Consider the following 25046-nt stretch of genomic DNA (forward strand, 5'->3'; position numbering starts at 1 on the left):
AGATATACCAAAAAAATAAAGTGAAAAGAACTCTAAGCAAACACTAAAGAAAATCACTAAACTGTAAGGGAAGAGAATAAAAGAAGGAGAAAGGAACCATAAAAATGACCAAAAAACAATTCACAAAATGGCAGTAAATATATATATGAGAACTTTAAATGTAAACAGACTAAATACTCAATCAGAGGACATACGGTGACTGAATAGATTAAAAACTCAAACCCATCTATATGCTAGTTTCAAGAGATACACATCAGATCTAAAAACACACAGGGACTGAAAGTGAAAAGATGGAAAATACATTCCTTCTAAATGGAAAGTGAAAGAAAGCTAGGATACCAATATTTACATCAGAAATGATAGACTTTAAAACAAAGACTAAAACAAAAGACAAAGACTACAAAATGATAAAGGAGTCAGTCCAAGAAAAGAATATAACATTTGGGGATATTTATGCACCTAAGATAGGAGCACCTACATACATATAGCACATATTAACAGACATAAAGGGAGAGATTGACAGCAATACTGAATTAGCAGGGGACTTTAATATTTCATTTATCTCAATAGATAGATCACCCAGGTAGAAAATCAGTCAGGAAATATGGGCCTTAAGTGATTAGATCAGATGAACTTAATAGATGTGTATACAAATTGCATCCAAAAACTGCAGAATACAAATTCTTTTCAAGTGCACATGGAACATTCTCCAGGATAGATAACATGCTAGGCCATATGTCAAACAAGTGTCAATAAATTAAGAAGATCAACATCATATCAAGTATCTTTTCTAATCATAATAGTATGACAATAGAAATCAACTACAGGAAGAAATCTGGAAAAAATAAAAACATATAGATACTAAACAATGTGCTACTAAACAACCAATGGGTAAATAAAGCAATAAAAAAAAGGAGATCAAAAGACACCTCAGGACAAATGGAAGTGGAATCACAAGGTCCAAAACTTATGGGATGCAGCAATCAGTTTTAAGAGGAAAGTTTATAGCAATACAGGTATACCTCAAGAAACAAGGAAAATCTCAAATAAACAACTTAAATTTAAATATAAAGGAACCAGAAAAAAGAACAGGCAAAGCCCAAAGTTAGTAGAAGAGTGGAAATAATAAAAAAGCAAAGAAAATGAATGCAATAGAGACTTTTAAAGATAGAAGAGATCAACAAAACCAAGAGCTGTTTCTTTGAGACAAAATTAATGAATCTTTAGCCAGTCTCATCAAGAAAAAGAGAAGGCCCAGATAAAATCAGAAATGAAACAGGAGAAATTACAACCATAAACATACAATCATAAGAGACTACTACAATTATATGCCAACAAATTAGACAACCTGGAAGAAATGGATAAATAGTTAGAAATATATGGTCTTCCAAGACTGAATCAACATAAAATAGAGAATCTGAATAGACCAATTACTAGTAATTAAATTGAATCAGTAATCAAAAAATTTCAACAAACCCCGTCTATGGGGTCCGACTCTGTGCGACCCCATAGACAGCAGCCCACTAGGCTCCTCTGTCCCTGGGATTCTCCAGGCAAGAATACTGGAGTGGGTTGCCATTTCCTTCTCCAATAATCAAAAAACTTCCAACAAACAAAAATCCAGGACAAGATGGCTTCATGGGGAATTCTACCAAACATTTAAACTTTTCTAATTATTCAAAAAAAAAGAGAGAGAGAGAAGGGAGCACTCTCAAACTCAATCTATAAGGCTAGTATTACCCTGATACCAAAACCAAACAAAAACACTACCAAAAAAGAAAAATTACAGGTCAGTATCCCTGATGATCATAGATGCAAATATCCTCAAAAAATATTAGGAATTCAAATTCAACAATACATTGAAGAAAATCATACAACATGATCAAGTGGGATTTACTCCAGGGATGCAAGGACTGTTCAACATCCACAAATCAATCAACATGATAAAGAACATTAACTAAACAAATGATAAAAATCACATGATCATCTCAATGGGTTCAGAAAAAGCACTTGAGAAAAGTTAACATACATTTATGATAAAAATTCTCAACAAAGTGGGTATAGGGGGAACATGCGTCAACATAATAAACACTGACAAACCCACAGTTAACCTCATATTCAAACAGTGAAAAACTGAACCGTTATCTTCTAAGATCAGGAACAAAGCAAGGATATACACTCTCATCACTTTTATTCAATTTGGTTTTGGAAGTCCTAGCCACAGCAATCAGAGAAGAAAAAGAAATAAATCTAAGTTGGAGAGGAAGAAGTAAAAGTACCACTGTGTGCAGATGACATAGTACTGTACACAGAAAATCCTAAAGATGCCACTGGAAAACTACTAGAACTCATTAATGAATTTGGTGAAGTTGCAGGGTATAAAATGAATACAAAGAAACATGTTGCATTTCCATATACTAACAATGAACTATGAAACAGAGAAATTAAGGAAACAGTCCCATTTATCACAGCATCAAAAAGAATAAAATATTTAGGAATAACCTACCTAAGGAAGTAAAAGACCTGTACTTGGAAAATTCTAAGACAATGATAAAATAAATTGAAGATGACACAAATAAATAGAAAGATATACCGGTCTTATGAACTGGAAGAATTTATATTGTTAAAAATCCATACTACCCAAGGCAATCCACAGGTTCAATGCAATCCTTATTAAAATACCAATGGCATTCTTCACAAATAATCCTAAAATTTGTATGGAACCACCAAAGACTCCAGATAGCTAAAACAATCTTGAGAAAGAACAGAGCTGGAGGTATCACACTGTCTGATTTTAAACCAAACTACAAAGCTATAGTAATCAAAACAGTATGGTACTGGCAGAAACAGCCATTTAGATCGATGAAATAGAGTAGAGAGTGCAGAAATAAACCCACACTAATGTGATCAATTAATCTACAATAAAGGAGGCAAGAAAATACAATGAAGAAAAGACAGTCTCTTTAGTAAATGGTGTTGGGAAAACCAGACAGCTACGTGTAGAAGAATGAAACGACCCCATTTTCTTATACTATATACAAAAAATAAACTCAAAATGGATTGAAGGCTTAAGTGTAAGACCTGAAACCATAAAAATCCTAGAAGATAACATAGTCAGGACACACTTTGGCATCAGTCTTTGCAATATTTTTTGATCTGTCTTCTCAGGCAAGGGCAACCAAAGCAAAAGTAAACAAATGGGACCACATCAAGCTAAAGAGTTTTTACACGGCAGCAGAAACCATCAACAAAAATGAAAATGTAACCAACTGAATGGGAGAAGATATTTGAAAATGATATGTTCAATAAGGGGTCTATCTCCAAATATATGAAGAACTCATACAACTCTATATTAGAAAACCAAACAATTCATTTTAAAAATGGGCCAAGGACCTGAATAGACATTTTCCCAAAGAAGGCATACAAATGGCCAACAGGCTCATGAAAAGATGCTCATCAGTCATCTGGGGAAATCAAATCACATGGAAATCAAAACCACAAAAAAATATTATGTCACATCTGTCAGAATCATGATTATCAAAAAGACAAGAAATAATTAGTGTTGGCAAGAATGTGAAGAAAAGGGAGCCCTTGTGCCCTGTGGATGGGACGGTAAATTGTTGGAGTCACTATGGAAAACAGTGTGGAGATTCCTAAAAAACAGCAATAACAACAACAACAAAAAACAATGTTTAAATATGATTACCTTACCATCAGCAGTTCTTCTCTGGGGTATGGCTTGGGTAAAAACACCAACTTAAAAACATGTATGCACCCCCCTGTTCATTGCAGCATTATTTACAATAGCCAAAATATGGCAGCATGTTCCTTAACAGATTAATGGATAAAGAAGAGGGAGTAAACATGTAAAATGGAATATTACTTAGCCATTGAAAGGACCAAAGTTTGCATATTTTGAGAACATGGATGGACCTAGAAGGTTATGCTAAGTTTAGAAGGCAGACAAAGACAAATATCATATACCACTTACATGTGGAATATAAAAAAAATAAAAACAAATGAACAAACATAACAAAACAGAAACAGAGTCATAGATACAGAGAATAAAATAGATGTTGCCACAGGGGAAGGGAGTAGGGGAATGAAATAGGTGAAAGGGATTAAGAAGCACAAACATCAAGTTACAAAACAAGGAAGTTTCAGGGACGTAATATGTAGGCATACCTTTTGGGTCAGATTCCAGAGCACTGCAATAAAGTGACTATCACAGCAGAGCAAGTCACAAGTTTTTTGGCTTCCCAGTACATATAAAAGTTTACACTACGTATGTTTATACTACACTATTAAGTGTGTGACAGAATTATATCCAAAAAATGATGTGCATTTCTTTATTTTTAAATCTCTATTGTTAAAAAATGCCTACCATCACCTGAGCCTTCAAGGAGTTGTAATCTTATTCCTGGTGGAAGGTCTCGCCTCCAAGTTGGTGGCTGCTGACCAGATTGGTGATCGCTGAAGGTCGGGTTGGCTGTGGCAATTTCTTCTAATAAGACAGTGAAGTCTGCTGCATTGATTGACTCTTTCATGACGATTTCTCTGTACAATGTGGTGCTGTTTGATAGCATTTTACCCACATAGAACTCCTTTCAAAATTGGAGTCGGTCTTCAGACACCCTGCTGTTTATTTAGCAACTAAGTTTATGTAATACTCTAAACCCTTTGTTATTTCAGCAGGCTTCACAGCATCTTCACCAGGAGTAGATCCCATCCCAAGAAACTACTTCCTTTACTTATCCATAAGAAGCAACTCCTCGTTTGTTTCCTCATGAGACTGCAGCAGTTCTTCAGGCTCCACTTTGAATTCTAGCTGCCTTGCTAACCACCACATCTGCAACTCCTTCCTCCACTGAAGGCTTAAATTCCTCCAAGTCATTCACAAGGGATAGAATCAACTTCTTCCAAACTCCTGTCAATGTTGATATTCTGACCTCTTCCCATGAACCACAAGTGTTCTTAATGGCATCTAGAATGGTGAATCCTTCCCCGAAGGCTTTTTATTTACTTTGACCAGATCCGTCAGAGGAATCACTATTTATGACAGCTGTAGCCTTATGAAATGTACTTCTTAACTAATAAGAATTGAAATTCAAAATCGGTCCTTGATTCATGGGCTGAAGAATGGATGTTGTGTTACGGGCATAAAAGCATTAATCTCACTGTACATCCCCACCAGAGTTCTTGAATGACCAGGTGCATTGTCAGTGAGCAGCAATAGTATGAATCTTTTCCCTGGGGGTTAGTAAGTATTCAGTAAACATGCTGCAAACAGATGTGCTGCTAGCGAGGCTTTGCTATTGCATTTATACAGCAAAAGCAGAGTAGACTGAGCATAATTCTTCAGGACCCTAAGATTTTCAAATCTTAGGCTTCTACTGAAAGTCACCAGCTACATAAGACCCTAACAAGAGAGTCAGCCTGTCATTTGAAGCTTTGAAGCCAGGCATTGTCTTCTCCTAAGTATGAAAGTCCTAGATGGCATCTTCCAATAGAAGGCTGTTTTGTCTATGTTGAAAATCTGTTGTTTAGTCACTAAGTCATTTCTGACTTTTTGCGACCCCATGGACTATAGCCCACCAGGCTCCTCTGTCCATGGGATTTCCCAGACAAGAATACTGGAGGGGATTCCCATTTCCTTCTCCAGGGGATGTTCCTAACCCAGGGACCCAACCCATGTCTCCTGCTTGGCAGGTGGATTCTTTGCCGCAGAGCCACTAGAGAAGCCTCTATTTACTGTTGCCACCATCGTTAATTGTCTTAGCTAGATCTTCTGGGTAATTTTCTGCTGCTTCTACATCGGCACTGGCTGCTTCACCTTGCACTCTTATTACGGAGACAGGGTCTTTCCTGACATATCTCATGACCCAACCTCTGCTAGTTTCAGACTTTTCTTCTGCAGCTTCCTCACCTCTCAGCCTTCAGGGAATTGAAGAGAGTTAGGAATCCCAGGGACAGGGGAGCCTGGTGGGCTGCCGTCTGTGGGGTCGCACAGAGTCGGACACGACTGAAGCAGTGCATCAGCAGCAGCAGCAGCAGGGCCTTGCTCTGGATTAGGCTTTGGCTTAAGAGAATGAATGTTGTGGCTGGTTTGATCTATCCAGACCACTAGAACTTTCTCCATATCAGCAGTAAAGCTGTCTCACTTTCATTTGTACATTCCCTGGAGCAGCACTTTGCACTTCCTTCAAGCACTTCTCCTTTGCATCCGTAACTTGGCTCACTGATGCAAGAGGCCTAAGCTTTCAGCCAATTTCTGCTTTTGACATGCCTTCCTCACTAAGCTTAATCATTTCTAGCTTTTGATTTAAAGTGACAGATATGCAACTCTTCCTTTCACTTGAGCAATGGGGCCATTGTAGGATTATTAATCGGCCTGATTTCAATCTCGTTGTGTCCCAGGGAATAGGGAGGCCTGAGAAGAAGGAGAAAGGTGGGGGGAAGACCAAGCAGTCAAGTCAAAACACACTACTTTTATCAGTTGAGTTTGCCATGTTACATGTGTGTGGTTTGTGGTGCCCCAAAACAATTATAACAGTAACACCAAAGATCACTGATCACAGATCACCAAAACAAATATGATAATAATGTAAAAGTTTGAAATCTTGTAAGAATTACCAAAATGGGGCACAGAGACACAAAGTGAGTACATGCTGTTGGAAAAGTGGTGCCTACAGACCTGCTCAACAAAGGGTTAACACAGACCTTCTGTTCAATAACAACAATGCAGTGTTTGCAAAGTGTAATAAAGCTAGGTCTGCCTGTATAGTTGGTAAAATCATAATAACTGTATGGTAATAGGTGGTAACTAGATTCCTAGTGGAGGTGATTTCGTAATACATAGAAATATCAAATCACTATGCTGTACACCTGAAAGTAATATAAAGTCATAAGTCAACTATACTTCAATAAAAATTTTAATAAGTAAATAAAAGAACGCTGAAACATTGCATCAGTAATAATATAGAACATAAGCATTTGCGGCAATGGCTCCAACAGGGAGGAAGCCAGGGAAGGTGAGATCTGGGGACAGGGTGCCAGGGGTCAGAGGCGAAAGCATGGGGCCCTGTCTCCAGAGGGAGATTCTGAATGAAGTTTGGGGAGAAATGCAGGAGAGGGGTTCCAGAGAAGGAGGCGGGAAAGGGCTGAGGGCAAACGGGGAGCCCTATGCTCGTGTGCAGTGTGCCAGCACCCCCTTTGCTGCTCCGGGCCCCCAGCCCACCTCCTTCCAGCCCCTGTGTGTTCTGACAGGCAGGGCCCTTGTACCGAACCAGGAATGGAGCCGCGCCCCAGCCCCAGCCCAGGCTCTCTCAGGCAGGAAGCAGCCATGCGGCCCTTCGGGCGGTTTTCCTAAGAGCTTTTACTGCGGGCAGCAGGGGAAGCAGCCAGGTCCACGGCTCCTTCCACATCCGCTCCATCCTTGCCCTGCATCCCCACCCTCTCGCTTCTCCATGTGGACCCTGTGGGAAGGGGGAAAGCTCTGAAAGCCACCATGGTGAGTGTGGGACGGACACAGGGCCCGTCCACGTAGCACAGAAAACAATGCGCAGGGCTCCTGCTCCAGGGCTGCGCGAGGGCCGCGTGAGTGAGGCCGCGCGAGGGCAGGGGCAGCGCGGGCGGGAAGCGAGAGGCTCCGGGGAGGACATCTCGCATCACTCGCTTGCCTCCAAAGACTCCTGCCAAAGCCACTGTAAGCCAATATAGGGTCAAATGAGAAAAGAAGAGAGGGAGGTCGACAGGGCCCCATGTAGAATAACCAGTCCCGAAGGTCACCTTTACATGAGGGCGTAAGTCACAATGAATTTATATACGGATATATACATAGAAACACACCTGCATGATAGTACTGTCTATATATTGCTTGTTGGTAGTATATTAAAACTCTAGATTATCATGGAGTTTAGCTGATATGATATATTCATGTTCTGTGTATTGTAAAATGAACAGAATTTTAGAAACTAAAAACTGACTTATAACAATGTTTGAAAAAGAGAAAATATTTTCTAATATATCATGTTTGGTGCGTCTCCCCATTTTTCACTCCACAGATTGGTTTACAAATGGTTTCTTCTAATCTACAAACTCAGCTATGCATTTGGTGTTGTGGGTTATTTGGCTATCATATTTACAATGTGTGGATTCCATTTATTTTTCAGGTAAGTATCTCCAATTAAGATATTGATGTCTCTAAGCACTTACTTGTAGCATTAACCTGGTCAAGTTCTCAGTGTCTGGAAGCCACATTTGGCCCTGCAGTTTTCCAGGGACGCACTGTTTATAGTGCTATCATTGGTATCATAGATGCCACTGGGGGACACTTAGTAAAAGGAAAATAACACTCAGATTTCAAAGTTTTTAAAAAATTATAAGCTTTAAAGACATCGTCATTAAAAGTTGGCCTATATTTGTTAGAGCAATTTTTATTGAGCTAAAAAGTTCCCTTCTACAAAATTCTTAAGTCTCATATCCCTCTATATATCTTTCTTCTTTAAACCCCTAAAGCTATGCTATCCAACACAGTAGCTGCCAACCCATGTAAATACTGAGCATGTAAAATATGAAATAAGAGGTGCTGTAAGTCTAAAATACACATTGAGTTTCAAAGATCGTATAAGAAAATCATTTTGTGATTACATGAGATGACAGTACTCTGGATGTTTTAGTGAAATTATTTGATCTGTTTCTTTTTACCTTTTATTTGTGGCTATAAGAAAATTTTTAATTATGTCCAATCTGTATTTCCATTGGACAGCACTGCTCTAGAATTTTGTTTCTGCTCTAAATCTCTTCTGCTGGAGGCATTTAGTAAAAGAGGAAACTGAGTACTTAGTGAAAGAGAAGTGAAGAGGTAATGGGGCAACAAAGTCTAGGGAGAAATAAAGGAAGTTGGGATAATAATATCCATGACTCAGAATCATGTTTCCACTGGGAAGATGGCTGCTGAGATGTGCTGTGAGTGAGGTTCTCAGGGGCAGAGCTGTAATCAACCTGTGTGTTGGAAAGGAAGTGTGAGACATACCACTGTGGATGGTGGACATACCAGCTGTGGAAAACCACTCAAATGAAAATCCCTGGAATACGTCTCACATCAAAATTCCTCTAACTCTGGGACCTCCTTGGTGGTCCTGTGGTTGGGACTCCAACTGGGGGTGCAGGTTCGATCTCTGGTCAGTGAACTAAGATCCCACAGGCCACGTGACCAAAAAAAAATTACTCTGAATCTCTGGAACCTTAGAAATTTGAAAGGCAGAAGTTAGCTACCCATAAGTCATAAAACAAGGAAGGAAACTTGATGGAGACCCAGCCCTGGGGGGAAGGGCTCTTCCTGTGGCAACACAACAATCTGATTTCATAAATATTTCATGCAATTTTCAGAGAGGGAACTCCTACCATTCCCTAGGAAGAAAGGGATAGAATACAGCTGTACAGATCTATTATTGTTTGTTTAAGCTATAGAAAGACATTGAATTATTCTTGCAGCATACTGTCTATATTATTTTAATGTGTGTAAAATATTTTTTTACTTTTATGAAGTCACTTGGGACTGTAGTTATCCCCAAAATATTATCTGTATGATTTTAAGATCCTTATCCAGGAATTCTCCTATAATGAGGTGTATGAAGAACCTAACCCTTCAGATGGGAAATGAAGTGAGAATCGTTCAGTTGTGTCTGACTTTGCAAACCCATGGACTGTATGGAGGCTGCCAGGCTCCTCTATCCATGGAATTCTCCAAGCCAGAATACTGGAGTGGGTAGCTTCTCCAAGGGACCTTCCCAACCCAGGGGTTAGGGAACCCAGGTCTCCCACATTGCAGGTGATTTCTTTACCAGCTGAACCACCAGAGAAGCCCTCAGATGGGAAGGAACTATTTTTTTCACTACTAATTGTCGTTGAACACAATTGTATTGAGATTCTTTTCTCTGGAACTACAAGTTTGTTGCTACACTTTTTATCAATTAGACTATAAATCCATGCTCCCCTGGGCATAGAGGAAAGGTCATCTTCATTCTTCGTCACTGCCCCAGTTTGGAAGGATGAAGCTGCCCACTGTGTTGGAATGCCCAGTTCACAACACCAAAGACCTCTGCCCTCCAGGTCTGCACAGCTGTACCATTCCCTCCTCAAGTTAACAGAGCACAGAAACCACCAGTAGAGGGTTCCAGAGAGAGACAGACCCCCACCTCCTCTCCTCTCTCCACTTCCTTCCTGCCTCAGGCAGATCCCCAACTTCCATTGCTAGTATTAGTGACTCTTGCAGAGGGAGCAAATCGAAAGTGTGATCATTAAGATCCAGATATTACATCAGGAGCTAATCATTCACTTTTTAAAGAAACCTTTACCTTTAGAAAAAGAAGGCAGTGGGTCGCAAACTTGACTGGTGCCAGCGTCAGCAACTCAGCCACCAGAGTCGGGGTGCACGGGACCCAAGACCTGTGGCTGCCAGTTGCTCGAGGGAGAGATTAGTCAAGCCAGAATATTAGCCAGATAAATTAAAAAAAAAAAAAAAGAAGGCAGTGGGCGGGGGTGGGGAAGGGGCTGATTCACGTTTGTTACATGACAGAAACCAACACAACATTGTAAAGCAATTATCCTCCAATTAAAAATAAATTTTAAAAAAAAGAAATAGGAGTTGTTGTAGAGAATCCTAGTGTATTTGAAATATCCAACTTGCAAAATAAAATTTTTTTATTAATACATGGCACTATGGCATAGTAACAAATGACATCAAAATGTGAGCTTAATCCCTGTACCAGTTGTCAGGTTAAGCAATCATTTTTCCTAAGTCCCCATTTTTCAAACCAAAGTATGGCTAATGATGTCTATCTCCAATATTTTTAGGTAAGATTAAGTATTTGAAAGCATTCTGTAAAATCTAAGTTTGATCACAGGAATCAAACTTCTCAGCCCTAGCTACTGTCCAGACCCCACCCCAAGCCACTTAAATTAGAGCCCTAGAAGATAGTGTATTAGTATATCCTTAAAATCTCCCCCAGGTAATCCTAACATACAGTTAGGGCTGAGAACCATTGGACTATTAAAGAGGTTCCTCATGTTAGCTCCCCACTGCAATCATCCTTGTCTGGAGAGCCTCCAAAAATATTGCTGCATGGGCTCCACCTCCAGAGAGCTAATGTAATTGGCCCAGGGTGCAGCCTGCAGATGGAGGTTTTTTACAAGCTGCCCAGGTTTTCCCACCGACAGCCAAGCTTGAGAACCTCTGGTTAGAGTTGGCTTGTCTCAGCACTGCAGTCCAAAGAAGACGTTAAACACTCTTTCAAGAATTATTTCGTCCACTTAGCCTTGAGTGGTAAAACGTAAAGGAATGGAGAGAATTTTAAATTCACTTAAAAAAAAGAAACACTAAACAAATAAATGAAGGAAAATACACTCAAGGTTCTGTTAGATACCATGGCAAGAAATACTTTCCAAGCTGCAGTCCTTCCCGAGACCAACCCCCCCCCCCCGCCCACCACCACAAGATGCCCATTCTTACTTCCCTTGGCTGTTGTTTTCAATAGAATCAAAGCTAGAGATTCCATGGATTTTGGCATCGTGTCCTTGTTCTATGGCCTCTACTATGGAGTAATGGGGAGAGACTTCGCAGAGATCTGTTCGGACTACATGGCTTCTACTCTAGGGGTAAGCGTTGCTTTCATTCTTTGAAATCATTTTTGGTATGTAGAAAAATGGTCTCATCTTACACATTTGTGACCATTTTCAGAAATAGGTGTTTTTTGGTTCTATCAGCCCAACTGCTCCTTGGATTCTCCGGGTGTCAAATTATCTGGAAGTAACCATATCTAGCATACTCCAATTGCCAACATTGAAAGGTTTAGTAAAAATTAATCTAAAAAATAAAAATAAAGAATTAGTAAAAATTCAGCAATAACAAAAACCCTTTATCTGCCGATGCAAATAAAAGTCATATTTGATGCACATAAAGCACTTTAGAATCAATCATAAAGATTGATATAATCATCATAAAGATCAGTTATTATACAGCATTTGAAGAAATAGAAGAGATAAAATGTGTGCTAAATGTGTTCTGACTGTGTATTGTCCCCTGGAATTAAAAAAATCACTAATAGTTTTTTTTAACGCTCTTAAAATTAAAACTCAGAATGGACACACTTTCTGGAAAGATGGATTCCAGATGCAGATATTAGGAGTAACCATCTGTGGTCTAACACACGCGCATCTCTTAAAAACTTACATCCCAAAGGTTCCGGGTGTGACCCAGTGGTTTCAGAAATTCCACATCTCTGTCCTCTACCAGTCTCTTGGCACACATCCAGGTATGAAATGGAGAAACCGCTGTGAGCAGCGAGGAAAGACTGGCCTTCTGGACTGTGTTCTCCCCTCCACTTACCGGTCAGGACCTAGTCGACAAGGCCTTTGTTTCATCCCCCACCTCCCCCATCTCTGTAGACTCCATCTTACTCTTTCTCTAGAGCCTGGAGTCCAACTTCTGTGGTGGAATGCTGGAATGGCCAGCCTTGTGTCATCTCTAAGACAGCTGCCTTTCTAGTGAGGTCTAAGGCAAGCACAGAAGGGAGCATTTTTCACTCCCAGTGCCTCCAACAGAAACCAGAGCCATCCCCCTTCTACAAATTTCCAAAGCCTCTTGTGCCTGCTTGTGGACAGGAGAGGAAGAGTTGAATTTCCTCTGTTCTCCAGTGGACCAGGAAGAAAAGATTTAACCTAGCAAAAGAACAAAGTCTTTAAACCCCAGCTTTACAGAGATTCCTCACCTGATTCCATCCCACCAGTCTATGACATCTTGTCATCTCCTGCCATCCTCGTTCCAACCACCAAGTACTGTCTCAAGCCATTGGCACAACCACCAGTGACTTCAACTGATGGTGTGTGTGTGTGCACGTGTGTATATGCACTTATTCATGTGCTTGTGACAGAGGTAAAGAGGAAGCACCACACCAGTGCCTGAGCCCCACACTAATTAAGTCAGACTCTGGGAGTGGAGCCAATGCATCTGCTTTGTTTTAAAAGCTCCCTAGGAAAAGGAATAAGCTATTAAGCCATGCAGAAAGTTGGATGAGTCGTAAATATATAGTGCTAAGTGAAAGAAGCCAGTCTGTACTCTATGATTCCACTTATATGACAATTTGGAAAAGGTACAACTGTGGAGATGCTAAAGAGACCAGTGGTTGCCAAGAGGCTTAGGGAGGGAGCAGGGTTGAATGTGTGAAGCACAGGGAATTTGTTAGAGTGGTGAAATTATTCTGTATGATACTCTAATGGTGAATGCATGACACTATGCATCTGTCAAAATCAACAGTACTTTATAGCAGAAAGGTTAAACCTTAAGTGTGCAAATCTAAAACAAGTCATATAGGATGTCAGGAAATGCCAGGATAGAATGCGGACTGTGACAAGAGAATTCAACTGTATTACAAATGTGTAAAATAACCTCTCTGAAGTGGGGGGGACGGGGGAAGTGCTGACCTAAGTCTCTTTGAAATGAGTGGAGATCTAAGATTAAAAGCAAAAGGAACTGTATGTAAGCACTGCACTCCATTAAGTAAGTTCCCCTCAGGGCTATGGGGATACCCTGATACCACTGCGCATGTATTCTGGAACTGGACTCCAAGTGAATGGAAGACTGGTCATGGAAGCTATGTTTCTTGCTCTCAGAAGGCTATATACACGCAAGGAGAGAAGGCTAGAATGATCTGTGAATAGATCAGAGACATCAGTCTGAACTGGTGTTTAGCTTAACATAGATTGAAAGTGAAAGTTTAAAAGTGAAGTCGCTCGGTCATGTCCGACTCTTTGCGACCCCATGGACTGTCAGGCTCCTCCGTCCATGGGATTTTCCAGGCAAGAGTGCTGGAGTGGATTGCCATTTCCTTCTCCAGGGGATCTTCCCGACCCAGGAATCGTACCCAGGTCTCCCGCATTGCAGGCAGATGCTTTACCGTCTGAGCCACCAGGGAAGATACATATAACATAGATTATATGTATCTTAATGTAGATGATATATAGAGAAATATTTTATAGATATGTGTATACACATGGGTTAGAGTATACAGATATATTTCCTTGCTTTGTCAACTAAGAAGCCCTGGAAGCAATGACAGCTTAGTAGCAGTGAGCACACAAAGTGCTCCGATCTTGTTTTCTAATACCAGTCTATAATAAAAGGAAACAGTGTTCCTTGGGAGAACAGCTGATTCTGGGTCTTGGCAGGGAACATACAATATGAACGTAGAGTATTTTGTAGGGCCAGAAAGTAAGGAGGCTCTCAAAAAAAGCCCACACAAGAAAAAACCCACAATGATGAGGCTATGTCAAAGAGACACAGAAGCCAAGGCTGAAACAATTTGAGCAACACAGCAGCAGTAGTATTCGTAGTAAATAGTATTGGGTTATAACTCGAAGTTTAGAATAAATATCCATGAGTCCACAGTGAAATAAGTGAATGATTGAATAGATAGATATAAATAAATGAGAACAGACAAATCTATTCAGACAAATTCCACATAATTTATGGAGATATTCCACCTTTAAGAGGTTGCATGGTTAACTTTTATGTGTCAACTTGATTAGGCTCTCGTATCCAGTTGTTTGACCAAAGATGAGTCTACATGTTGCTTTGAATGTATTTTGTAGCTGTAATTAACTTTAAGGGAAAGCAAATACCCTTGAAAATATAGATGGGTCTTTAAGCTAATAAGTCAAAGACGTTAAGGGTAAAAACTGAAGTTTCTCAGAGAAGGAGTTCTGCCTCAAGTCTGAAAACTCTTTCCAGAGTTCGGCCTGTTAGCCTGCCCTCCAGGTTCCAGACTTGCCAGCCTCAGGTCTTTAAAATGAGTCTCTCTCTCCCTTCCCCCTTTCTCCCTCTCTGCCCACTCTCCCCCGACCCACATGCATGCATATCCTCTGTTCCATTTCCCTGGAGAACTCTGACTGATACAGATGTGGACCATAACTCCTAACTCCCCACTCCCTAAGTGTGAAGTGCTCGTGGTGATGGTGATTTCCTTCCAAAGAGTACAGTGTAGAAAGAAGTAAAAGAAGTAAAAGGTAGTTGTAGAGTGGAGAAACTTGACAAACACTGCCTCAAACTCAGTAATCAAGGTCAACATCAGCAACGATGGATCATGTGGACTGCACGCACCCTTGCCATGATGTGGTAAGGGTGGCATTTCACCTCTGTTCTCTTCTTCCCTAAAACTCATAAGCTCAGCATAATCAAGAGAAAAACACATTAGCTAAAATCCAAGTGAAGGACATTCTATAAGCACCGCCCCCACCCCCAAACTGTCAATCATAGGGAAAAAAAGTCTGAGAAACTGCCAAAGCCAAGAGAAGCCTAAAAAATTAAAAAAAGAGAGAAGCCTAAAGAGATAAGACAATTAATGGTATCCTGGATGGGATTCTAGAACAAAATAAGGACATTTGAGAAAAACCAAGCAATCTGAACAAAGTATAGACTTGATTTCATAATAATGCATCAGTGTTGGTTCATTAATTGTAACAAATGTACCACCCTAAATGTAAAATGTTAATCACAGGGGAAACTTGGTGTGGAAACTCTATTCTATCTTTGTATCTTTTGTATCTAAAACAATTATAAAATAAATCTTTTATTTTTAAAAAAGCTTCTTAGACATTCTAATGTGCTGCCAATGTTGGGAATCGCTCCTCATCCACAGCCCTGGGGAGATGCAATGTCCCAAGTTAGAATTCTAAATGCGCTGCTTTCTAATGGGATTAGTCTTCATACTCCCTATAGTCAGATGGGATTTTATTTAAATTGATTAAAATTTTAATTATATTAAAGTTAATTAAAAGATACATAGATGTCTGGGATTACTTGAGATCTGGGAATCAGAGTCTCAGGAGAATAAGGAGAAGGGTCAGGTTCTGGGTGAATTTAAAAAGCTTCCCATGTCATTCTGAACTATAGCCCTCGATAAAACTGTTCCTCTTAAAGGATTCCTCAGTGGAGAAGTTAGGTGGTTACAATTAGCGATGTGCTTTGGGGCTCAGTGGGGTTTTGCCTGGGAAACCTTCACCCCACAGTAGCGTTGTTCTATGGGAAACACGTTTCAAGTTCTAAAGCAGCAGAGAAACGGTGAAGCCTCTCTGTCTTCCAGCTGGCAGTGGCTTCCCTGTGCTCACAGAATGATGTGTGCTCTGGGCCTGTCCCCCAACAGTTCTACAGTGGCAGTGGGATGCCCACCAGGAGTCTGTCGGACGACATCTGCGCCGTGTGTGGGCAGAAGATCATTGTGGAACTTGATGAGGAAGGGCTCATTGAAAACACCTACCAGCTTTCATGCAAGCATGTGTATCCTTTTCACGGGAGGCCATATGGCCTTCCTCAAGCCGGGAGATGGAAAATCAGGGAAGACTGTCCCGTCACCCTCCTCCTGTGTCTCCTCCTTCTCCCCACTTCCTTCTGCCTTGCTTAGCTCCCTTCACCAAACCCCAAGCCTTTATGCTCCTGTCCATTTTCTTATTGAGACTCTCTCTGATCCCTGATGAATAATGAACTGCTCTTAGTTAGCAGGTGGTAAACCTCTTTCCCTTCTCCTCTCCACCCTCCTCCTCCCCCAGTAATTGCTTTTTTAAAAGGAGTCTTCAGGCCACACGAACAGGAGGGCCGCAGCATCTGAGCAGAGGCTGGCTGGGAGAACCGGTGAAGCCTTAAGCACACAGGTAGCCAGTGAGGACCAGGGGAGAGAGGCTGGGGAGTGAAGAACAGAGTGCAGTTTCAGCTGCAGGGCAGAGCTCAGGACTTGCCTGGCGGAGCCCTTGTCTGAATCTCACAAGAACAAGAATGACAATGTCCAGTTTTTTTACTCTAAGGATTGAATAAATGGAATCTGTCCAGATTAAACAGAATCAAATCATGAGTGCTACACATCTACGGTATTAATGGTGGCGTGTTTTACCTGGAAATAATTCTCAGGAACCTGCTTGTGTCCACAGTGGTGATGGGGAAAGCCAAGTATCAGCTTTGGTCTTGAAAAGAGGACACCTTAAATTACACTTGGACCATTTGATTCCCTGGCCTATGGGTTGTGCCCCAAATCACTGTCCACCGGAGAAGGGATCTTTGGGGGCCAGACCAGCCTGGCCCTGGAAACCAGCACCCTCTGGGACTCCAGCAACAGTGAGGAAGGGCTCCATGTGCTGAGAGATGCTGGCATCAAGAGCCCTGGGCCGAGGCTGCACTGCCTGAGCACGTAACTCTGGATGCCACAGTGGTGTTTGCGTTGACCAACAATCAGTATTTTAATTCTTCTCTTCATACAGGGAAAAGAAGGCATCATTTATCTTTATTTGATAGTACAATATCAATTTTATAATATTGCTGTGCACTCAGTCAGTTCAAAGCTCTGGCATTATAAGGTGATCAAACCATCTGCCTCTTGCTTCTGAAGCCCACCGAACTCAGTCAGTAACACCATAGACATGCAGCACTCATGATTTGATTCTGTTTAATCTGGACAGATTCCATTTATTCAATCCTGAGAGTAAAAAACTGGACCAAATGCATCTGAACTGTAATAGGAGCCTTTACTCCAACATTTAAGTCTTAACATTTTAAGGTAAGAAACACAAAGATATCCCATGTGGGATTCTATGTGGTTTTTCAGTGTGATACATTTCCCAAAAACCTATCATTCTTAGTAGAAATTTTCCAAGTCTGGTCCTAGTTTTAAATATGATTTAGTTTTCAAATGTTGGAACAGAGCCCCTTCTGCCATTTGCAAGTGGAAATATTTTCTCTCTCCACCTTTAAAAGCCCTTAGGGATTGTTGTACATGTGTGCATATGTAATCGAAAATGTAGTCACCTTTAAATTTGCTTTGCAGGGAGTATTATTAATGGCCCATTTTAGCATGAGTCATATTAGCAAGGAGTGGGCAAACATGAATCATATTAACAAGGGGTGGGAATCTGAGTCTTGCTCTGCAGAAATTCTGCTGGGGTGAAGGCTTTGCATATGAGATTTTGAAGAGAAAAGGGGATATTAAAGAGGAGATGAACATCTCAATGCTTGCTCAATGAGCCCTGAATGCCATACCTATCTGGAGGGTATGGGGCTATACACCAGCTCTTTTGAATGAAGAACTGTACAGGTTTTGACTTAGTATCTTTGTTATAATACACTTTATGTTAACCCAAACATGCAAAAGTGACCCCAGTTCCAAGAACATAGAAGAATGGGGACTCTTGGTCGCACACCAATCTAATACCGAGGAATCATCTGCGTGGCCTTGATTGTCTCCACCTCCACGCCCTCCGTTAGTGAGGGAACGTCTACATGGGTGCTGTAGCAGGTCAGGGAAAGCCACCCTGGGATCAGTGACTATAGAAGGAAATCAACACGATGAATCTCATAGTTAATCATTGTGTTTGTTGTTTAGTCATTAAGTCATAGCCAACTCTTTTTGTGACCCCATGGACTGTAGCCCACCAGGCTCCTCTGTCCATGGGATTTCCCAGGCAAGAATACTGGAGTGGGTTGCCATTTCCTTCTCCAGAGGATCGTCCCAATCCGGGGATTTAACCTGCATCTCCTACATTGGCAGGCAGATTCTTCACCACAGAGCCACCAGAAAAGCCCCAGTTAATGATCTTACTCAAATCTATAAGCTGTGGAACCCAAGGAAAATAAGTTTGCAATAGTAATTGGTTTTGAATGATTCATTCAAATATTCATTCAATAAATAGGCGTGTGTGTGTGTGTGTGTGTGTGTGTGTGTGTGTGTGCTTAGTCGCTCAGTCATGTCCATGTCCAACTGTCTGAGGCCCCATGGAGTATAGCACACCAGGCTCCTCTGTCTATGGAGTTATCCAGGCAAGAACACTGGAGTGTGCTGACATTACCCCGTCCAGGGGATCCTCCTGTCCCAGGGATCCAACTTGAGTTTTGCATCTCCTGCATTGGCAGGTGGATTCTTTGCCATTATTCCCACTTGGGAAGCCCCCAAACAGGCACTAAGGCACTGCTTAAGGTGCTGAGCACAGAGATGAATGAGTCACTGTCCCACAGGTAGCACATTGCCCAGGAGAGATATGTAAGTACACAAAAAGTCATGACCCAGAGTGACTTGACTCAGGCTCTGTAAGACTCAGTCCCTGGTGCTGAGGGAAAACATACGGTTCATTGTCAACTTTGGGGACAAAGCCATCAAAAGGGATTGTATACAAATGAATCTGTAAGTGCCTAGATTCTATATATTCTATTTCAAAATAACTGGCTCCTTATCAGTAATAAAAACTTGAGAAAAAACTTATGAAGCTAATAGAAATATCTGTACAAATATTTGACCACAAATAATTTGAACTTGCTGTGATTCATGGGGTCACAAAGAGTCGGACATGATTGAGCGACTGAACTGAACTGAACTGAACTGAATCTCATTACATAGATGGTAATGGGTAGGTGCCCAAAAAGCTAAATGGGGAGATGCTATGATAAATGCAGAGATATGCACAAAAAGTGAGGATATGTTTACATAAGACATCCTGTAAAAAAGCACATCCACATTCTTTGTCTAATTTAATCACAGAATCTGAGGTCAGAACATGTAAGGCTAAGAAGATGAGTAAACTCCTCAGGGTCATAGGCTTTGACTTCAAGCTCACTGTCCTTGGTGGCTCCACTGTCCTGCAGAGGCTCTAGGAAAGCAATGGACACAACCAAGTCATGACCGAGAGCCATTTCTGCCTCCACCACTCCACCCAACAGGCGGGATCACTTCCATCACATCGTCATGAAGTAGACCTTGCCCTTCAGTATCTTCCCTAACAAGATCCCTAAGCTTTCATGAATTCTGCATCCGAGGTTGGTGTATTGTTGGTAAAAAGCAGACGTGCCCTTACTGCAAAGAGAAGGTCGATTTGAAGAGGATGATCAATAACCCGTATCCTTTTTATGAAGTTATGAAATATTATTTTCTGGCAACACATTCTCTAATTTAAACTTTCCTTATCGTCACTACAGGTACGGCAGAAAACACTGTTTTCCCTAACTACCTATTTCAAAGTGACTTGTCCCTTTTCTTGCCCATGTCTGCGTTACTACTCTAGCTAAGTTAAATGCCAAAAAAGATACATTCTACTCTTTGTATTCCACTTATTCCACTATAAGGGCTTTAGTGAAAATGTGATGGGACATTGCAAATATGGATAATATGAATATATGGAAGGATAAGATAAGTAGGTAGGCAGATAAATGGATGATAGATAGGCAGAGAGACAGATGGTAAATAACGGGTGGATAAGATGAGTAGATGGGGAGGAAAATAGAATAGAAAATTTAAAAGCCCCAACTGTGAACTAGAATATAGAAAAGTATTTTTAAGGTGTACAAAATTGTAGTATTTCCAGAATTAGTAGGGTTTTCCCCCCTGAATTTTGGCTTCTTTAATTCCTTGCTATATCTCATCTTTTCTTAGGCTAACCTAAGTAATAATAATATTGAAAGGACTGAAGACCTACTACAGATTTGGTCAGTGAATGGCAACAACAGGATTTTTATAGACAGCAGGGACCCCCGACCAAATAAACTCACATCTCATTAAGGTCACAGGAAGGGAGTGTCCCCCTCCAGCGCTGACTGCAAGCCTTGGCCCTCCACCCCACCCGCCCAAGACCGCAGTGTCTCTTCCAGGGGGGTAAACAGATCTAAAACGCATCCCCCTTAAGTGGAAGAGCCCTGAGGGGATGGCCACAGCCTGCCAGGAACTCCCTCTTAGCTCCTCAGCAGCCGCCTTCGACAGTCAGTCCCCTACGTATGCACCTCCAAGCCGTGAACTTTCAGGGATGGAAACGTGCCTTTGCATGTCCAATCATGTAAGTTAGCTCGTGTGTCTGTTCAGCCACTGTACTGTACTACTGTACTTTTCATAAGATTAAAAATGTGTCATTTTTTGTTTGCTTGATTTTGATGTGTTATTTGTGTGAAAAGTACAGTATGTAGATGATGATGTTAGTTGGGTACCTAGATAACTTTGTTGGACTTATGAAAGCACTCTCTGAACGGAACTCACTCATACGCAGGGGACTTACCGTATTCCTTCTAAGTTCCAGTCACCCGACTTTCACAGTGCTAAAGGAGATCCCCCATCCCTGCCCCCTTGGCTCTTCACCAACCCTCACTGTGCAGGTTCACCAGTGGCTATCTGCAGAAGCGCCGCCGTGGCTGAGAGCTGCAGGTAAGGAAGGACTTGTCAGTAGAGCCGCAGGGGCGGCAGCGCAGGTGGGCCCTGGGTCTCAGAGCCACACCCCGGCACAGAGAACCCACTCAGCTCCCTCCCAGCTGGCTTTTGTCTCAGAACCCAGCCAAGAACAGCCCCAGCAGAAGGCCGTCATGCACCTTCTCTCCTCACTAGGCTGAGCCAGAACAGCTTTCGACTAGTAACTCACTTGTGAAACCTCAGTATATGCGTCTTTGTCATAAAATGGGTGATAATGTGGTCATAAATGTCACCTTAACGATCATTTAAATAATAAAAGACAATTGATTTCTTTGAGAGAACGAAACGGTCTTGAGAGAATAAACTTTTGAATATTACATATACTTTTTTTTCTGTGAAATACAGAACTGTGTTTCTGAATGGAGCATCTAACAACAAGCATCATTCTTCCAAGGCAGCTAAAGAAACACATGCACTCCTCATTGAGATTCAGTGTAAGATAAACGATACGTATGAAAATTCTGCCTTTCCGTGTATAACACGGCTAATAGAGATACTACGTATGAAGTTCCCTCAGCACAGTCTAGCCGAGGGACCAGGATAGGATATGTATTATCAGTGAACTAATGCCTTCCTTTTTAACATGCAGTGAGTTCCCTCTGATGAACGAGGGCAGAATAGCCCAGAGCTGTTTTTGCTCGCTCAACAGTAGTTTTCATCGTCCTTCATTTTCCACGTTCATCATCCCCCGCTTCCTCTTTCTTTCAGTATGTGACCCTTACCTTTTATTCTTCTTTGGGATTGTATTTGGGGATTTTATTGTAGACCGTTTTACTTTTAGAAATCAGATGTAGTATAAATAACAGTGACTATTTCTGCTACGTGGCTAGATGTAGCGCAACCTCCTTAACTGAGATTCAGCTGGGAGCGCACACACTTTCTATACGGACAGATCCTGGACTGGCTTCGTTACCTGGTGGCCTGGCAACCCGTGGTCATCGGGATCGTCCAAGGCATTAACTATTCACTAGGGCTGGAATAGCATAGCACGCTTACCCCAGAAGCGATGTACTGCATGTTGAAATATTTTCTAACACTCTTTTAATTTTTAGAGATCCCAAGAATTCAGAGAACTGAATAAAAGCTGGCACTGGGTCTGTGTGGGAAGAATTTAAGCAGAAGCTGAGCAGTGGAATAAACACAGAGGCCTTGCATCTCTCCGGTTACAACCACTGTCTCATCCGGGCTTGTGGCACTTCTGGTACCACCCACCGTGGACATCCCATCCCGAGCTTGGCTTACAGTGATCTCACCTGGGATGGGTTTCAGAGGTCTGCAAAGTGCTTCTCACATACAATTTTATTGAGTTATAACAAATGCCGTCTTATTGGTTGAACATCTTCAAAGAAGTAGAGTCATTAAATCTATGGTTTAAGGACACGGTCTTTTCTGGTCTCTGTTCTTGTTACCCCGCGGCAGCTTTGGTACCACTGAGCCCTTCCGTTAGCACCGGGTGCTGCCGTCCATACAATGGGCCAGAGCCGCGCGGCATCTGCTGGGCTGCTGCACACTCAGCCCACGCACGGGTGACTGAGGGAGCGCACCCCTCTCTTCTTCGGGGCCACCTGTTTACACGTAAACACACACACTCTCTTTCCATGGCCATACTGTTTTCGCTTCCATCCCAGCCCTTTTCAACACCTGAAATCACATCACAGACTCATTTGTCTACTGTCTGTCTTCCTCTCCATGAAGACAGAGGATTTTATGTTTTGTTCCCTACTATCTTTGCAGCACTTGGGCACCATCTGACACATAAGAGGCACTAATAAATATCTGCTGAACAAATGAACCAATCCAACAAGAGAGAAAAAATGAACAGAACTGACAAGACAAGTCAGAACAAATTAACCTAAGAATGGTATTACCACGTTTAACTCCCTCAAATTAATTCATTTTAAATTACTGGTCATTTACTAAATAGTCACCACTATACATCACACCAGACATCTGCAACACTTGACGACATTACACTTGAATGAAGTAAAAAGGAAACACGTCTATTGCCAAAACACGGGCAACACGTTGCAGCAACATAGGTGACCTAGATTATCCTACTGAGTGAAGTAAATCAGAAAGACAAATATCCTGATATCACTTATACGTGGAATCTAAAATATGCCACAAATGAACTGATCTATGAAACAGAAAGACTCCCAGACAGAACAGACTTGGAGTTGCCAGTGCGGAGGGGGGCCAGGTGACTGTTGGATTGGGAGTTTGGGATTAGCAGATGCAGACTATTATATATAGAAAGGATAAACAACAACCTCCTACTGTGTAGCACAGGGAACTATATTCAGTATTCTGTGATAAATCATAATGGAAAAGAATATGAAAAAGAATGGACACATATGTATAAATGAATCACTTTGCTGTGCAGCAGAAATTAACTCAACACTATAAATCAATTGTACTTAATAAATTGAAAAAAATGTTGGCAATGTCCTTTATACAAAATTCCATCATAGTTATGATGAGATCTCACATTAAGATGTTTTTTTGGCTGTGCCAGGTCTTCATTGGAATGCATAGGCTTTCTCTAGTTGCAGGGCAGAAGCTTAGTTGCCCCGAGGTATATGGGATCTTAGTCCCCCCACCAGGAATCAAACCTACATCCCTTGCGTTGGAAGGTGGATTCTAAACCACAGGAACACCAAGGAAGTCCCTCACATTAAGATTTCTACCTTTTGGTAATTTTCCTTCTTGAAACTACTCAATGCTTCAGTATTACAACTGGCTCATCATCCAGATTATTAGAAGATTTAACTCTAGTTTATTTCCCTACTCAGCAGACATTTCAACAATTCCATATATATTACATAGCAGCCATGTGCAAGGTTAAAGAGAGAAAACGAGATTCTTGAACTGGGTATTGACAAAGCACCTTGCAGTTGGATAAACACCAACTAACACTTAGTTTCTCTTCTGTACAAGAGTCCTTAAATGACCTCTGTTGTATGTGACCTCTGATGTGTTCGACCTCTGGGGTATTTGCCACTTATTTTTTATGGAGAGCTGCATGATGGCCCTTTAGAACTCTGAGCAAGTAAACCAACAGATGTCTGCATGGAATTGTGACTGAACTTCAGAGCTTAGAAATGTTAGATAATTACCAAACAATATCAGGGGCAAAAAAAGAGATGCTATTTTCTTTATACAGTTTAAGCATGTAAAATCTAATCTTAGTTTTATGAAGTAATATATATATACACATTGAAAAAATTATGGAGAGCACTAACCTATCTCCAGTTACCAGAGGTTAGCTCAAGGTGAAGGGATAAGAGCTGACTCTTTAATTTCTTTTATATGCTGTAGTTTCTTCTCCAAAATTTCTACAGTTTAACATTTGTAATGAAAAAAAATAAAGATTCTTTTCAAAAAATTATTTTAGATCTATCAATTAACTATGAAGCTGTTCCTGTTGCTGTTTAAATTATTGAAATTAAATCTACAGATCACGTCCATGTTAAATTTGTCTGGTTCTCATGACAATGTTATACTTACATAGGAAATAGAGAAGTAAAGCAAAAAGTCCATTTTGTCTTTGGTTTCTGTGGCATCTCTCATTTCCTCTTCCTGAACTTGCCTGTTTTTTATTAGACTGGCTACTGTCTCCTCCATTGCATGCTCCCAGGAGTTTGTAAGAGAGAAGAACCCACCCTTGGGTTTCCCAAGGACTAAAACCTATTATGCATTTAATGGACTTATTTCTTTGGTCTAACTTTCTGCAAACAGCAGAAAATATACCCGAGATCCCCACTAGGACCCATAACACAAAAATGT

General features: G+C 41.2%; 1 protein-coding gene across 6 annotated transcripts in view; it reads left to right on the top strand.

Annotated features, from left to right (window-relative positions):
• The window catches only part of RNF175 (ring finger protein 175), a 66179-nt gene extending 43541 nt beyond the window's left edge, over positions 1-22638 (top strand). For 2 of the 6 annotated variants that reach the window (XM_070768964.1, XM_070768969.1), the window contains 5 exons: positions 8064-8171; positions 11538-11658; positions 16140-16333; positions 19824-19925; positions 22122-22638. In XM_070768964.1, coding sequence (XP_070625065.1) covers positions 8064-8171; positions 11538-11658; positions 16140-16333; positions 19824-19925; positions 22122-22242 — 646 coding nt within the window. In that variant the 3' untranslated portion in view covers positions 22243-22638. Of the gene's footprint in view, positions 1-8063; positions 8172-11537; positions 11659-16139; positions 16334-19823; positions 19926-20005; positions 20946-22121 lie in introns of those variants that run through there. The other 4 variants (XM_070768967.1, XM_070768965.1, XM_019976995.2 and 1 more) reach the window with 4 other exon arrangements.
• Positions 22639-25046: the final 2408 nt, after the last annotated feature.

Source organism: Bos indicus, chromosome 17, assembly GCF_029378745.1.
Source record: "Bos indicus isolate NIAB-ARS_2022 breed Sahiwal x Tharparkar chromosome 17, NIAB-ARS_B.indTharparkar_mat_pri_1.0, whole genome shotgun sequence".
Classification (NCBI taxonomy): Eukaryota; Metazoa; Chordata; class Mammalia; order Artiodactyla; family Bovidae; genus Bos; species Bos indicus.